The sequence below is a fragment of the Stegodyphus dumicola genome, chromosome 1 (assembly GCF_044657685.1).
Source record: "Stegodyphus dumicola isolate Sdum_Otavi_A_Nest chromosome 1, ASM4465768v1".
NCBI lineage: Eukaryota > Metazoa > Arthropoda > Arachnida > Araneae > Eresidae > Stegodyphus > Stegodyphus dumicola.
In genome coordinates this window covers 213,605,495-213,623,017 of record NC_140768.1, presented here as the reverse complement: position 1 = coordinate 213,623,017, position 17,523 = coordinate 213,605,495, and the positions used below count along the sequence as shown (strand labels likewise).

The window sequence follows — 17,523 nt, the reverse complement described above, 5'->3', positions numbered from 1 at the left end:
ATTTTGGTATTCCATCAGCTCTTTTTATTCTTTTTAAGGTACCAACGAGGACACCAAGTCTATCTTCTCCAGAACTGGCAAAGTCTTCAAACTGTGCAGCAGAAAATTGGTTCTGTAGTTCATCTAAAGCATCATTATGGCATTCATTTTCTTTAATTGTTAACAAAAATGGAAATTTATCAATAAAAAACGAATCTTTTCAAAAGATGAATTTTCAATTTGTTTCAAATTTGCCACTTCAGCATTTAAAAGAACTTCATTTTGCAAAGGAAACTTCCTTACAATGTAATCACAGGCTGAGGAAAAGTACTTTCTAACACATTGAAAAAATTCTTTTTTCTCATGATCTTTCAAAGAATTTAGAAGTTTCCTGGTTTGATTTCCAATCATAACCACCGTGACTTATTATGAAGTCACACACGCACACGTTGCAAAATGCATAGTTATTTTCTTTGAAGGATTCTTTAATTGTTGGAAATTTGGCTTTGTAGGCAGGCCGAAAATGTTGAGAATACGGTTTTTTTGAACTCATTTCGTAACAACGACGTATTAAGAAAATTCGTAGGACGTGGAAAAAAAAAAAAAAAAAAAAAAAAAAAAAAGAGAGAGAGAATGCGACAATTCAAGCTCGCTGAGTAATTCCCTTGCTGCTGAAGCGAACGCGAAAAAAATAACCTGGCGCCCACAAAGTAAAGAGTGGGAGAAACAAGTTCAGCGCATTGGATTAGCTGGTTAAGCAGCGAGTTGGGAGAAACCGCAGGTTACTGGATTCGAAGTAATCGGTAGTTGGCGGTAAAACACGATGCAATTGGCGAAAAATTCTAAAATTTCGACAAAAATCACTAAAAACACTTGAAAAAGGAAAAAAAATCGTAAAAAATGGATTGCGATCGTAAAATCGTAAATACAAACGCATTTTCGTAAAAATTACGAAAAATTCGTAAAAGTTGGCAGGTATGGTTATTAACAAAATAAAAACACTATCTTCTTAAAAAGTATCACATCTTTAAAGAGTTTAATGATAATACATTTTTGGCATTTTTCACGTTTACTTAAAATCTTAATGAAACTGAATAGTTTGAAAAATTAAAAATTTACACTATTTAAAAGTTTTAGTACTTCGTAAGTTGGCTTTTATAAAAAAAATTGATATTTTTTTCTCTCTTATTGCACCAATTTCTTATGTTTTTGAGAAAATTATTTACAGTCATTTTTCCTGCCATGTGCAACTGAAGTCTGTTGCATACAGTGTGATATGCATGATTTTAGAGAAACTTTAATGCATGGAAATTCTGTAGACTATGAAGCTTTTAATTTTTCGCTTGACAATTTTAGCCTTTTATTTTGAGGCAGTGCTTTCTTGCCACAATCTGAATGAACAACCTGGTCGGAATTTGCAGATCTATTACTGGCTGCTATTCAAAACCAGCAAGACACTAAACTTAACCAGGGTTCATAGCCACATTTTAGTTAAAAAAATAAGCACCTATAAGCACTTTTCAAGCACATTTTAAGGAAAAAATAAGCACCTGTCTAATTACATTATACACAACTGCATAACCTTTAAAGAAAAATTAGACTTGTAATTTAAAATATGAGCAATGCAATATTTATTAAGAGAATGAGCATTACCTCAACAATGGAAAACAATTAACTTTTTTTTTTAATTTTAAATGACAGTTCAATTTACAGAATTAGTTTACAATGAGAGAAAAAAAACTATGCAATAATAAAGTATATTACAAAATTTAATGATGATATTTCAGTTGAAAATATAGAAAATAAATAATAATAAGCCATTTTAATTGTATTCGTTGGCACCTAATAATAAATACAATTTATTTTTCCACTCATATTAATATTTAAATAATTTAACTTAAATCAAAATTCTGAACATTTTCTAAATTTTCATTGCATAACAGTTTTCCCTTAACATATATCCCAAGCAAAGTAATTTAAGTAATAAAGAGGCACATTTCTGAAATCAGAAGACAGGAAATTGCTTCATTCAGTCATCCTTTAACAGTAAAAGCTTAACTAACCCGCATACTCGAAATTCCCGAATATTCCGGATAGTAACTGGAAAAAGAGGAGTGGGGGAGATTGTAGCTGTTCTTTAGATTTAAATTTAAGCTAAATAAATTATTTTGACATTTCGATATGTGCATCATATAAAAACCAACGGAACTGAGAAATAGTCGGCTTAGAAAGCACAGTAAAACTCTTTTAAGTGTGCATAAACAAATCTCAGACTGAACATCAAAATTAATTATCAATGCAAAATACCGCAAACGTTATTGCGCAATACGTGCGGCGTAATTCTTCCATATGGGATATTACGCAATCGGAATCAACACCTGCCGGTATTCGAAGAAAAAAGAACTAAATAAAGGAAAAGAAAGAGACTTACTAATCTGGGGTGTTTCTGATTCAATTTTCAACAGACTGTACTAAATTTCCGGAATAGAATCAATCTTCGCTTGGGTTGGGTAGACCGCAAAAACTTTTAGTCCTATTCAATTCAGATTGGACAGTGACCAAAAAAGGTCCGCTGCTTCAATATCAGAGATTTTGCGGAGAAACTCCCAACCTCCGTACTGTATAATGTATTGGCAAAGAAAATGAAATTATTTTGACTATTCGATTACTTTCCTTTTATTTAAGCCATTCCGAATATTATTCCTTAGAAAGCTAATCTGTGTAAAAACACACCCATTTTTGGAAGTTTATCTATACTTCAGCAGTTACTGCAACTATACTATTATAAATATTCATACATATACTCATAATATAAGCATAACGATCATAATAAACACGAATATGAACTGACCAAGCAGAACGAGAATGCAAATTATTAAAATCTTGATAGAAATTAGTATTTGGGTGGGAGGAATTCTCGCGCGCACCATAGGTTACGTAATGCAGAGAAAGGGGGGAAAAGCGATTTCCGGGAGTATGATTCACCATCTGACGTTGCATATAAGAAAAAAAAGTTGTTTATTTAGTTTCGGCTTTGGTACGGGGAAAAAATGCGCGTTCATTAAAAACAAAGGATTAAAAAAAAAGCACTAAAAGCAAAAAATAAGCACTAAAAACAAAAAAATAAGGGCTTTAAAGAAAAAGTAAGCACCTATAAGGGCCTTTATATTTTATTTTCAAATATAAGGACTTATAAGCACTTGTAAGAACCGCTACGAACCCTGTTAACATGAGTCATTAGGGGAACAAGTTGGTTCTATTTTGCATATCATTTCCCTTAGCCCCTTCTGTAAAATCTAGTATGCAGTTTTTAAGTAATTCTGGTAGAAAATATGCAGAATCCATAACATTTAGAGTCTGTGAATTTCAGAACGAAGTGTTTAAAAAATTCTGTACTAATATTTTAAAATATCACTTTGTCAATTATTTAAGTGTTTACGTATTTTCTGTTTATGTCAAATTAACAGACAAACTGACCCTCCCCAAAAAGAGACAATGATTCCCTGAGAAATGTGACGGAAAAGATTGCTCTTTATTTAGTTGGATAATCTCAGATTGCTATTTATTTAATCAGGCAATAAACAGACAAAATTACAAATATTTAAGTTACATATTAACACTTAAATTATTCTCAGCTCAAGTTTGCAATTATCTAGTTAAGAAATTTATTAAAAACTAGTGTAAATCATTCAGTCAAAAATCCTTAATGGAATATAAAATATAAACAAAACTGCACTTTCTTCACTAATGCAATACCATATAAAGTCACTTAAATACAAATCTAAGTAGTGTGCTGTACTGTAATGTCTTCTTATTGCCCTATTTTGACGAAATCTACAATTTTTACTTCCTTGTACGAAGTAAAAAGGAAATATTGTAATCATGAAAAGTTTCAGGCAGCATATTTCAACGAAAATATCCATTTTGACCCATATCGAATGCAATTTAACGATGTTTTCGCGTGATATCTGTACGTAAGGACAGAATATAAGACACTTTTCCTCCAAAAAAAATTATAAAACTGCTTTAAAACGAATTCCGAAGAGAATTTTTTGTGGTGTCTACGCACCTCGCATAACTCAAAAACGAGCAGCCTAAGAACGTTGAAATTTTGTATATACGACTGCTGTAACATGCAGATGTGCACCTCATATTTTGTTTGCAATCGGCCGCACAAAACATATATAAATATATTTATATATATATCCGCTCTGTTACCAGGCTCAGTGATCTCAGTTTCCTTACTCTTATAAGTTTGTAAATTGTACATCTTTTGCTTTAAAAACGATTGAATTATGTTGTTTTGATCTTCCGGTTAAGGTTTTTATGCCTTTAGTAAATTTGTATACAATATTTTTAGAATTATCAACAATTTTAAAGTTGTTTAAGTGCCACTAAGCCTAATAATTTTTTTGATGGCGGCCATTGCTTGTTTACATTTGAAACAGCAGAGTAGTGGATTTGTTGCCAATCTAGAGGAACTTAGCTTCGCAACAACAAAGATAACGCCTTCATTTATTATTGCGAATTAAATCATCCTTAATCCTTTCTGGAATTTTTTTAAGGAAATAACTGTTTAAGACTTACTTCGTAATTTTTAACACAGATATTTTGAGTTTTTATGTATTTTTGCCTTGTCGCGAAGTGAGAACTGAATTAATTGAATGAGAAATACTCAATCGTCTGTGAAAAACTGTTTCTTTTTTGTTTTGTTTGCTTAATTTCTTTTATACATCATTCTAGCTTTATTATAGTATTTGAATAGAACATGTGGCAACGATTAGATAATTCTTTAAATGATATAAATTTTGTGCATTCTGAGTTATAATATGAACGAAATATAATACTGTTAAGTGAACTTAGTGCTTAGTTAGTTAGAACTTAGTAAAAACGTGGCGATATGTGTTCTGTGCTGGTTTTTCGCGCGATTATGTGTTGTATGGCAACCCTGTTGACGTTGAAAAATCTTTCGCTGGAGTTCGTTGAATCGCATCATGCTTTGTGTCTGAGAAGCTAGGGGGGAAGATAAAATGGTGGAAGTTGTTGAAATGAAGTTCAGCAAAAGGAAATATCGTCGTGGCCATCCTATTGAGGGGCAGTGGATATTTGGAGGTGTGGAAAGAGGGTCTGGGAGATTATTTTTAGTGGTTGTGCATGATAGAAGTAGGGATTTGTGATTATTTATTTTATTTATTTGTGAACCATAGTATGAATTTTCTGGATAGTGTGTCTGGCTTTCATATAAATACGATAGTGATTACGTGGCGGCATGTTAAAGGCGGTATGAAATTGGTATTTCTGCTGTTCGAAAAAGCATTAATTCATGGTAAGTGCGTTTTATTTTATTCTTGTTCTTATTTTGTAGAATGCTATGTTCATTGTTTTTTTAGTATGAATTTCTGTCGTTATTGTTTTTTTTAATTGTTTGAAATTTATTTTAGTTATTTTGTTGATTAGTGCGCACCGTCTCAATTGTGCAATTCGTAGATGTTTTTTAAAGTTGAAACAGAACGCTGTATACATGGTATTCTTTGAAATTTATTGTTGTTATGTTAATTTATTAAAGTGAGGTGTGTGTAGTTCGTAGATTCGTTTGTTGCCTAAATTGTGCAATTCGTAGATGTTTTTTTAAGTTGAAACAGAACGCTGTGTACATGGGCTCTTGTCAAATAATTTTGGTTAGAAACTTTACGGTTTTGCTACCTAAATTTTTTGCTTTTGTTTCAGATTTTTAGCTTAAATTGTGTGTTCAAAGCGTGGTTTTTGCATTCGCGAAAACCGTGTTTTTGGAGACATTTTAGGCTTAAAGTTCGAAATGTAGACACAAAATTTAGATAGCAATATGGCAGCGTGGAGTTTCTCGCCAAAAATGTTTGCCGACTTGACGGCGCATATCAGAGTAGTTCCATACAAGGAAGTCATGTGGTGTACACATCAGATTTTTGATGTTTTGATTATGCACATCAACATAATTAGTTCCTCAACTTTCAAAATATGCCACTGCTAGCTGTTCTGCAGAAAGTACGTCCTTTTAATCCTTTTTTTTTTTTTTTTAAATGTAAGACAAAAATGAAGAAATAGCAGTTAATTTAACACTTCATCACAAAATCCAACCTGGCTTGCTGAAGATCAGGACTACAGTAAATCAAAGTGAATGTATTAAAACAAGACACTTTAATGATAAATTACACTGTTAAGCGTCAATGTTGAAAATGGTCAACAGCAAAATATGTAAGCATCATTATTTTTACCCAAGAAAATTTGAAATCCAGGACGTCACATATTTGATTTTTTAAAAAGATTTTTTCACAAATAAATTATTTTATTATTATTGTTATTGTGGTGGAGGTGGTATGTAGGTCTATATTAATATTTCTTGGAACATCTTTTCTTTTTTGAACTTCTTACAAAACAAAATGTCCATGCAAATAGTAAAATTTATTTTGATGAAAATTCAAATCAAAATTAAAAATTCATTTTGGTGATTAACATCCCCTTCAAAGTGCTCTTTTGTAGATCTTCATTAAATGCCCACTTCTTTCTCCTTTTCTTTTTTGATAAATTTATCTCAGCCAAAACAACATGATTTTTTTTGTTTTGCATATCTATCCTTTTTCATTGATGAAAATAAAGAGCCCTTTACGGAAGTTTTCTTTCAAAACTGTTTTTCCTCTAAATATTATCAAAGAGGTTAACTTTTCTTCCTTCCCAACCCCAAACACAAATAAAATAAGTCTTTTAATTCTCGGTTGTTAACACAGAAAAAAGTCGGAAAGTTTCTGTCCAACTGTTGTTTTGGCCCTGACATATAATATCTTATTTATTGAACCTGAAATACCAATTAGGTCTTACAACAAGTAATTGCTGTGCAATTACTTTTTCATTTGAAGGTGAATTCTAACTGTTCACACTGATAATCCATTTTCCATCTGCTCTCTTCTCAATTTCCCTAAACTGTCTTTCAAAACAGGCCAGGTTATGATGCTTTTTTTCTCTAATTCTTGTTAGGACTTCCAAGTGCAACACATGCAAAAATGAACATAGGACTTGGCAAAATAAAATTTCTTGTGGTTATTAAAAAGAAGATGGTCATCAAAAAAACACAGATAAAATCACAGAACTAAACAGAAAGTACATGCAATTTGGCGTCCTTATGCTGAGTGCATGCTACTGTAATTAAACAAGTTTCACGAGAGCTTGAAGTTGTTGCACCACCTTGGCACAATCTGAGCACTTGTATCAGGCTAAAACATCACAGCATATTCTACAATAACTGTTTCCCTTGTGCATATGATCTAAACCAGCAACAGAGTAAAAATAAAATTCCTTCAGATAAGCCACAAACCTTAATTTTCTACTGTTTAGTCGTTTACCTGCCCGAAATTATGAGAGCTTCAATATGCATATTTGATACATTAATTCAAACACTGCACAAAAATATCTGAATTATCTTCAAAGAATACCAATGATAATAAGAAACAATTACAGAAGCTTTAATTTCACATTATAAAACACTGTCGTAATTTTGCTATCACAAAAAAAAAAAAAAAAAAAAAAAAAAAAAGATCACAAAAAAAAAAAAAAAAAAAAAAAAGTAAAATAACTACTATCAAGCTTTTGGTTTTATTTAAATGTGGCAAAGCACACAAGGGCTTCCTGTCTAAGAGTTATGCCTTCATGGAGGATTTTCTACAGAAAACTGGCTTTTATACATAAGGAAAAAAAGCACGAAAATGCCCATGTAGCCTGCCCATTTGCTGGGATTTAAACCCTGGTAGAACTACCAATATTCAGCGACCTTACCAATCGGCCACTACAGGGCCTACTCAAGAAAGAATGAGAAAACTTAATAATAAGAAAAATCTACAACCAAAATCAATGAATTTCAACAATTAGAAGCAACACTTGAATTTAAGTAATCTTTAGTATTTTGTCTAAGATACTGAAGTAATTTATGCCTGTTTGCTAACTTCAAAATAATTTTAGTTGCTCTTCCTTATTTCGGAACAAAATTTCGCCCCCCCCTCCCAAAAAGACATTTTCATCAATTTAGCAGAGAATATCCACAAAGTTGCCTAAAATTCTACCTTTACATGAATACAATGAAATAGCTGCAGATTTCGGCTGTTAGGCAGAAAACTGCAGTACATCAACTTTTTGTGATTATCTGGCCTAACATATATGCCTTGCAGCAAACGTCATAGCATTTACAATAAAGATACAGCACTTTAGTTTAATTGAAGATACAAGCAATACAGATTACATTTTGCAGTAAAAAAAAATTTTCCAAATTAGAAAGTCAAGGTGTTCTTTAAAAAGCATCTGAAGTAGTACACCACACAGTAAAAAGAAGTATTTACTTACTGAAAATGCTCCACCTCTTCTTCTAGAAGTATGGCTGCTTTTTCTCCAGGTGTACTGACTATTGCTATGAGTAGAATACACTAATCGATCTGTCTGGATGAATGGTATCTGTTTTGATAAGTTATTAGATGCATAGTTTGGTGTATTACTAGATGGTGTCACTATACTATCAATTTTGGAAACATGATTACTTTCAGTCGAGTGAATCTGAAAAAAGAATAGAATACAAAACTCATATGCCATTGTTCACTAAATGATCACATCTATGAAAGTATAGGTACAATTACATATCAGATAGCCCAGCTAACTGGCTTTTCAGATATCCTGGACTACGCTTGTGCAACTTTGGTAGACTATGGGTCGGATTAGAAAAAAGAAATATTATGCGGGCCGAATTTTGTATACATGTAAATAGTTTTAGGATAATTTACGATTTAATTAAATGAAAATATAAAAACTAAACACATCTTAATTAGTTTAATCTCTCTATTACTCCATATAAACCTCTATCATAAAATCTATAAAATTATAAAACAAAATTCTTGGGTGACGGTAGCTTTAGCATGAGGACTAGTACAGTCAAAAGTCGTTAATTTGGACCACCCATAATCTGGAACTCAAAGCTAAAAACTTTCTGCGTATGTGCTGCGTTGGCACATGCGAACAGGCGTTTTACGCACGCGCGTAAGACCTTGACTACAGCGCATATGCGTGTGCGCAAGTGCAGAATACATTTTCGCCTGCGCGTTTAATGTATAACGGACGGTGTAAGCTAAAATTATCTAATTATCTATTTCAGTTAATGTTAATGATTGCGTTGTTACTTAATCTTCGAATTGGATCCCGCTTATTATTTTTTGCAGACTGTAAGAGCAATTTTATAAAAGTAAACTTGAACTTTCGATTATGTCAAATAGAATTTCCGATGCTGTAACTTCCAAAGGATCTACAAAACGAAAGTATGTTTCGATGTCCAACAAACAAAAGTGGAATTGCTGCAAAAAATGGATAAAGACATGAAGAATGTGACAGAGAGGTTAGTGAAAACGAAAAAATTTCGATTGACAAGTTAGTCGGTATTCTCGGCACAGCAATTATAGGACTTGAACAGCGGAACTTTGTAACTGAACAAGAAATTATGTCTGTTTATAGAATTAAAGAGAAAGTATTATCACATAAAATGAAGCAACTTAAACAACTTACATTAAAAGAAATGTTTACTAAAGTAAACAAATAAATATTAAGCTTTTTTTTTTTGTAAATTTTGATACCCTTTAGATCATAATTGTTCTTTATTTCATAAATTACGGTTTCATATTTTTAATTTTAGAATTTCTGCATGCCATCTTACGAGATTTAAACTGATGATCTATAATCCGGAATCGCCGAAGTCCCGACGAGTCCGGATTAACGACTTTTGACTGTACACGAGGGCCATCCAGGAAGTAGATTACGTTTCCGTCTGTGTCCGCTAGGGGCGGGGCTAGCGCGGCCATCTTGGGGTCAGAGCGTTGCGCAGCTCAGTCTGCATCTAGCCGTGCTAGTGAGAGGTTCGTGCTGTGCTCCGTTCAGATACTGTGACGGTTTGAAATGTCTGCGTTAATTGAAAATCCCGCGAGCTGCGAGGTGCGCTCAGTAATAAGGTTTCTGACTGCAAAAAACTGTAAACCGATAGAAATCTATCGGCAGCTTCGTGAAGTGTATGGGGACAACATTATCACTGAAGGTGGAGTGCGTCAGTGGGTCATAAGATTTCAAAATGGCCGAACCAATGTTCACGACGAAGATCGAAGTGGGAGACCCAGCATAGTGACCGCCGAACTTCTCGAAAAAGTCGATGCTAAAGTCCGTGAAAATCGAAATTTCACAATAACGGAACTTTCTTTGAGTTTTCCACAAATTTCGCGAAGTTTGTTGCACGAAATCATCAGCGAAAAGCAAGAAGAGGTAACGAAGTGGTTGAAGGCGCAGGCGGCCGAATTTTTCGACGAAGGAATTTCCAAGCTCGTACATCGCTACGATAAATGCCTTAATTTGTATGGTGACTATGTAGAAAAGTAGTATTTGAGTGTGGCTTTCATCTGTATATAATAAAATTTGTTTCCTATACTTTGTTTATTTTTTTATTCCAAAACGTAATCTACTTTCTGGATAGCCCTCGTATTTCAAGTAGGGACAAACCAAGGGAATGCTTTATTGTTATTTTGTTTGGGGCAACTGTTGGCTGATGGGAAAAAGAGTTTACTATTCTCCTCCTTGGTTTTGTTCCAGTTGCAAGAGTCTATTTTATTCAGTCTTATATCACTTTTAGCTATTTTCATTTTTGTTGCTATTTCTTTTGTGCTGGTATTTGTTAAAATATGTTTCTAGTTATCTTGCTTTTTGCAGCACTCTGATAATTGCCAATTTCTTAAAATGCCCATCCAATTTATGAAAGGTGTGTACAATGCTGCAGAATTTTGAGCTTCTGATGCTTTAATAACTCCTTTCCCTCAAGCTTTGAAGAGAACATCTTTAACTGTTGCAGTATCAGAGTATAAAATTTACAAAACTAAGCATAAAGTATTGACAAAGTGTTAAAATAAACTTTTAAATATACCCGGAAAGAAACGTAAAAGACCCACTTATCGAAACTGTAAAATTGATAATTCTTATGAATGTGGTATATGGCAGACAATAGAAAACTTCTGCATCAAAGAAAATAAAGTGCCATCTGTTCAGAAATTATTGCCTGTGTTAAAGAAAAAAATAGGGTAAAAGTTTACAATTGGGTGCCCTTGTTTTTTGGCGATTCTTTTTTGACGCCAAGATCGGTGCCAGGAAAACCCGAATTCAAGATGGCCACTATACAAAATCAAAATAAGAAGTCAAAGAATTACACAAACTCTGTGTACATGTACACATCGATCTGTTTTCACTTAAAAAAACATCCTAGAATTGCACAAACTAGGCATTGCGCACTGGCTTAAATTTGTCCATGTACCCATCAATCTATTTTCATTTAAATAACATTAGGAAGCTAAAACAAAGTTAAAACTATCATGGTAACCAGAATGAGGCTTCCTCACCGAAATTTGAAAAAAAATTGAATCGAACGGGCACCCAATTCTACACTAGAGCAAAAAATAGATTTCCTGTGGTAAAAAGACACTTTGTTAAGTTTTTGTGATTAATGAATTTTTGCTGGAAGAAATCTAATGCATTTAATAACAAAAGAGAAATTCTTATCGAAAGAGCCAATATTATATTTTGGAGGAATGTGGGAAATGTTTGGAATTATGTGGGAGAAATGAGGAAGCATAATTTTGTATTAAAATATTGATATAAAATTATGTTAATGCAACAAAGCTAACTGTAGTCGTAAAATCCAAATTTTGTATAATTTTAAGGAGAAAGTGCAGAATCGCCCACTGCTTAGCATGTTTTTAAGACTTCCACATACTTTGTATCCATGTACACATCAACCTATTTTCACTTAAAATACCAGTATTGCAAAAAAATGGCATTGTGCACTCCCTTGACATTATCCATGTACACATTGACTATTTTCACTTAAAAAGTGAAAGAAAATTGACAAAAATCCAATTCTTCTTACTCTTGTAAATAGCGCCTAACAAATAAGTGGGCGATTCTGCACTTTAGCCTATTTTAAATATAAAATACATAACTGAATAATTTAAAAGGCCTTAACTTTGTCCCGATTTTAATATTTTATTATGTTAATTTCTATTACAGTGTCTCTACTAAGCAATATAATATGCAAATGAGAATTAGTAATTAATATAAAAGAAGTTTTGATTTTAACTCAACTTTCCTGCTCCCTTTTCCCATTAAAATTATCAGCTTTTGATTTAGTCTCAATGTATAGAAAATGAAATAATGTTCACAAAAAGTATTTATTGAGAGTATGGTATGTAAACAAACACTATTATTTTCAAATGATGAAATTCAACTAAACATCAAATAAATTATGATCACGGTGACATTAATAAGGAAGAATTTCTGGTTAAGTAAGAAGTATTCCAAAATTTTATTTCTGTTATTACAAGGGAAAGCAAAACAGGAACATAGATAGGCGGTCTTGTGAATTTTTGAAAGTTTATTCTAAAACACAATATCTCCGTAACAAAATTCCAAATATAATAATACCATTCCGAGCTTTCCTCATAACTGCTGTAAGCATTGCTGGTTGTGAGAAGAGTTTTCTAATAAAAAAATCTTTTAGAAAGTAGAATAATAAATGTTAATTTTGCATTTAGGAAGTATTTAAGAACAATAAAACTTTATTTTGCATTTATGAAATGTGTTTATACAGTCAAAAGTCTTTAATCTGGACACGTCGGGACTTCGGCGATTCCGGATTATTGATCATCAGTTTAAATTTGGTAACATGGCATGCAGAAATTATAACATTAAAAATATGAAACCGTAAATTATGAAATAAAGAACAATTATGATCTATCTAAAGGGTATCAAAATTTACAAAAAAAAAAGCTTAATATTTATTTGTTTACTTTATTAAACATTTCTTTCAATGTAAGTTGTTTAAGTTGCTTCGTTTTATGTGATAATACTTTCTCTTTAATTCTATAAACAGACATAATTTCTTCTTCAGTTACAAAGTTCCGCTGTTCAAGTTCTATAATTGCTGTGTCAAGAATACTGACTAATTTGTCAGTCGAAATTTTTTCGTTTTCAATAACCTCTGTGTCACTTTCTTCACTATCGGAAGCGAATTATAATGATGAGGAATTTGATTTAAATCATATCAAAGACGAAGTACAACGAGATGAAATACTACATTTAGTAAGGAATTCTAAGGCAAATAAAATAAAAACATCTGCCCTGAAGATAAGGATAGTGCTGACAGATCAACTTCCAGTTCATTGCGCGCCGCCACGTCCCCCCCCCCGCAGAGCAGCGTGAAATTTATAAACAGATTTCGGAATGATTAGATAAACAAATGATTGTGCCTTTATCCATCTTTTGCAGAAATTCCACTTTTTGTTTAATGGACTTCTAAACATACTTTCGCTTTGTAGATCCTTTGCATATTAGTAAATATATATCAGAAATTCTATTTCACATAATCGAAAGTTCAAGCTTACTTTTATAAAATTGCTCTAACCGTCTGCAAAATATAATAAGCCAGATCCAATTCGAAGATTAAGGAACAACGCAATCTGCAACCTTAACTGAATTAGATAATTTTAGCTTAGCTTATACCGTCTGTTATACATTAAATGCGCATGTGTAAACGTATTATGCGCATGCGCACACGCATATTCGCAGCCATAAAGGTCTTACGTGCATGCGTCGCGCAGAAATTTTGTAGTTTTGAGGTCTGGATCATAGATCATTCCGGATTATGGGTGTCCGAATTAACGACTTTTGACTGTACTACATTATAGCAAATGGGGCAATCAAGTAGACCTCTAAGATATCATTGATAATTTTGCAAACTAACAAAACACACACACAAAAAAAGCAAAATAATAGCATAACTTCAAAATGTTGGAATTAAATTTTTTCTTCAAAAATAAGCACTTAAAAACCGCAAGGCGTGGGTTACAGTCAAGGGTTATAGATAAATATTTTCTTTTTAAATAGCCAATGTGTACATACATGTTTGAAAATTTTTCTTATTTCAGTATTATGCAGCTGTTGGCATTGCTTCAATACTTCCTTCCTTTTAGAACTCCTTTCAAGATAATAATAAATATCAATAATGTGTTCATCCACACTTATTGGTAAGGAAACTGTCCTTTTTTTCCGCTGATAAATTTAACATGTGACAGATACATAATTTGTAAATCCATGTTTTTCTTTTTTAAGATGTCTGTAACAACAGTCTTCAAGTCTGCCATTACTGGTGCATTATTGGCACCAAATGCTAAGCAATTATACATAGGAATTGCATTTTTAGTTTTAATAAATAGCTGTGCTACATTAAAGGCTGTTAATTATTATAAAGGGAGAACAGAAAGTAAACTACACTCAGTTTCTGAAGACAGTGGATTAAAAGAAACAACAATTGAATACATTTTTTAAACATTATTAATGCTTCCATCCATACAGAGGCAGAATGGAACCATTTTAATGCAATCAATAACTGAAGATTAATTTTTCATACCATTTCTTTAACAATTGCAGCCGTTTTAGCCCCAGAGTATTTTTTAGAGATTTCACTATCAGGAAACTTTTGTCTAAATAAAGCTGCAGCATGATCCGATGCATTCAGTACCAGGTTTGCACTCTAGTAAAAAGGGAGAGAACAGACATTCTGCATTAATAACTTTTTGGTCCTTCATTTCCCCAGAAAAATTTAACTTTTCAATAGATTTCAAGTGGTCCTTGTGTATGAACACGTTTGAGAACATTGACTCTCCTACCATGTGAAATTGAAAAATCACTATGACGAACAAAATACATTGTAAAATTATTACATTTCCTTCAGGAAATAACAGAAGGAAAGTCACCTGTGTATGACCTTTGAAAAGTACATTAGTATTTTAGCTTTTTCGCAGACATAACTAAAACAAAAGATTGTAATTTTTTAGAAGCACATCCACTTACATCACTTGGTGACATGATAAACGAAGTAACAATCATGATCTTGCTTTGTGCTCATTCGCTAATATATAATAGATAGCACATAGTGACACTCAATGCTCGATGAAGAAGTGAAACACAACGTTCTCGGACACATGTGCTCTCATTCACAAAGCAAAAAGGGCACCACAATTTCTCGCTGATGAAATGTCTTTGGTTTTCTTTTATATGTAATCTAGAGGAAACTTATGGGTCTCTAGTTTCAGTTGAACAATGTCCCAAACATCTACTTTGTAGAAAATGCAAACACTTAAAATTTAAACTGAATGAAATAGAATTCACAACATAACAGTATATAAAACACATTAAAATAGGCTTTTAAAACAAATGAAAATTGAAAACACAAACCTCAGTCTTTTTAAGTGGTCTAGATTTTAAAGTTGCTAAAGCCGCCATACGTAAAGCAGCTAACTCTTCATCATCTTCTAGATCTTTGTTTTTGGTTTCCATCCTGATCTACAATCAAATATTCTTTTTAATCAAAGAAAATGTAGAGATTATTATAATGAAAGAAAATAATCAATGTTTTAAATACTTTTGATATAAGAAAATAAATTATTTCAAATCAATATAACAAGATGTACTATCAAAGAATAATACGGTGGCAAACAAATCTGTTGGTACTGAAATTTTATATCGTTCACCCAAATACGCAAACAATATTTGTGACAATCTATACAATCCTCTTAGTTCAAATAATTCGAACAGAAAGAAAAATTTAGCGCTAATCACAGAGAGGAAAATAAAAGAACAGAAGGATAAACAAACAAGGTTTTTGAACTTTTTATAGGTTACAATGAAGGAAATTCAAAATCGCAAGAATCACTTATGACACAAACTTAAGACACTTCCAGTAAAAACCAACAGGTAAATTTAAAGAGTAGTGAAAATAAATGACAATATGAAATCTATACAATGCAACTTACTTCAAATATAAACAATACAAATCCACTCAAACTTAATTTGGAGACGCCATTTGCAGTCCAAAACGGAATACAATAAAAGTTACGACACCCTTAGAAACAGCCCTATCACATTGCTCAGTTCCGTGAAATTTTGTTCCTGATAGAGGGCGCTGCGAAATCTTTCGGGTTTGTTTTTGATAACGAAAGCGGTAATCAATCTCTAGAATTTAAACTCTTTACATTTTATCATTATTAAAATATTAAAAATTTAATTCTGTATACATCTGATATTTGATCTTTGGCACAGTGATCAAAAGGTCTGCTGAAAGCTATGCAAATATAGGCTGACCATTTGTGTCATTTTAAAAAGGGCAGTATTCCCAGCCCTCACGTAGTGAGTGTAGTGAGAATTATTTGCGTTAAGAATCGTTTTCTGTATTTACTATTTCTTTCCTAGTTGTGCTGTTTAATTTTTTAGAATACAGTGAAAAGTAAGATTCCATTTCGTAAATTTCCAAATACGAGTCAACAAAATTTGCTTTAATAAACTCCTTACCAACTAGCAAAAAACTTAATTGAATTTTTTGAGAATAACTCTAGGCAAGATCGTGCAACCTTTAAAAAAAATGTTGTATAGTTTTTTTGAAATCTGGACATCTGGCAAATATCTGTCGAAATAATGTAAAAATGCACTGAATGTCATAGTCAGCATTATCAAATACTTCGTTACACGACGTTAAATGAGATACATTCCGCAAGAGAAGAAGAGGAAGAATGACCTTGTTTGTTTGCATTAGCTGTACATAAGTCACGTGAACTCTGATGTCATCTGCATTGTTTGTCTACAAAAGGTATACATAAGTCACGTGATCAATGAGGTCAAGGGAATGTATCTCTACTAGAGCTGGAGCAAACCGCATGTATTCGTTACTAAGTAACGGGCACATCGGTTGACTCGAAGTACCGATTCGGTACTCACAAATTCATTTCGTTACTCGCATCTGTCGTACGATGCGGTTTATTCGAGTACGAATGATGGGTCGCCGCTTTTTCGGATGGCCCAGACTTTCCTTTCCCCATCGATGACGAATAGCTGATAGCTTTGCGCTTTGTAATCGATTACGGAGCTTCGATACTTTGTTTACGTTTTATGTGGAATTGTGGTAAGATTGTATATGGAAAATCTTGCGGAATTGATAAGGACCGCTCTTCATATTTAATTTTTTTTTCTTGCTGTATACGAGAGTGGACGCAATATGAATAAATCTCTATGCTACAGTCAATTATTTCCATTATTCGAATTAATTCATCTTGAGAACTTTAAAAGTCTTAATAAACAGAAACTTACTCATATTGCTGATACAAAAGTATTGATATTCTTTGTTCAATTCTCTTGTTAATAAAAAAACAGCAATTGTACATGTAATGACAGTAAAAAATACTGAAAATTTATATATGTCTGTATTGTTGCCTAAGTAGTAATAATGCATGATTATAAAATAAATATTAGAATCTACTGAAGTAATAATTACATATGTTAGAACACAAGAAAAGAATCTGAATTTTTATTTATTTTAGTGACCCGTATTTTTTTTTTAATTATGTTCACAGAGTTTTTTTTTTTAAGTTTCCCCGCAAACAGCAGAGATGCGTGACCTAAATT

At 32.4% G+C, this 17,523-nt stretch overlaps 1 protein-coding gene across 2 annotated transcripts in view; it reads right to left on the bottom strand.

Moving 5' to 3' along the window:
• LOC118179782 (uncharacterized) overlaps positions 1 to 16,014 on the bottom strand; it is a 71,132-nt gene extending 55,118 nt beyond the window's left edge. The window contains exons 1-4 of one of the 2 annotated variants that reach the window (XM_085825244.1): positions 15,882 to 16,014; positions 15,304 to 15,411; positions 14,477 to 14,599; positions 8,344 to 8,550 (exon numbers count right to left, since the gene is read on the bottom strand). In XM_085825244.1, coding sequence (XP_085681370.1) covers positions 8,344 to 8,550; positions 14,477 to 14,599; positions 15,304 to 15,405 — 432 coding nt within the window. In that variant the 5' untranslated portion in view covers positions 15,406 to 15,411; positions 15,882 to 16,014. The remainder of the gene's footprint in view (positions 1 to 8,343; positions 8,551 to 14,476; positions 14,600 to 15,303; positions 15,412 to 15,881) is intronic. The other variant, XM_085825250.1, reaches the window with a different exon arrangement.
• Between the last annotated feature and the right edge of the window lie 1,509 nt (positions 16,015 to 17,523).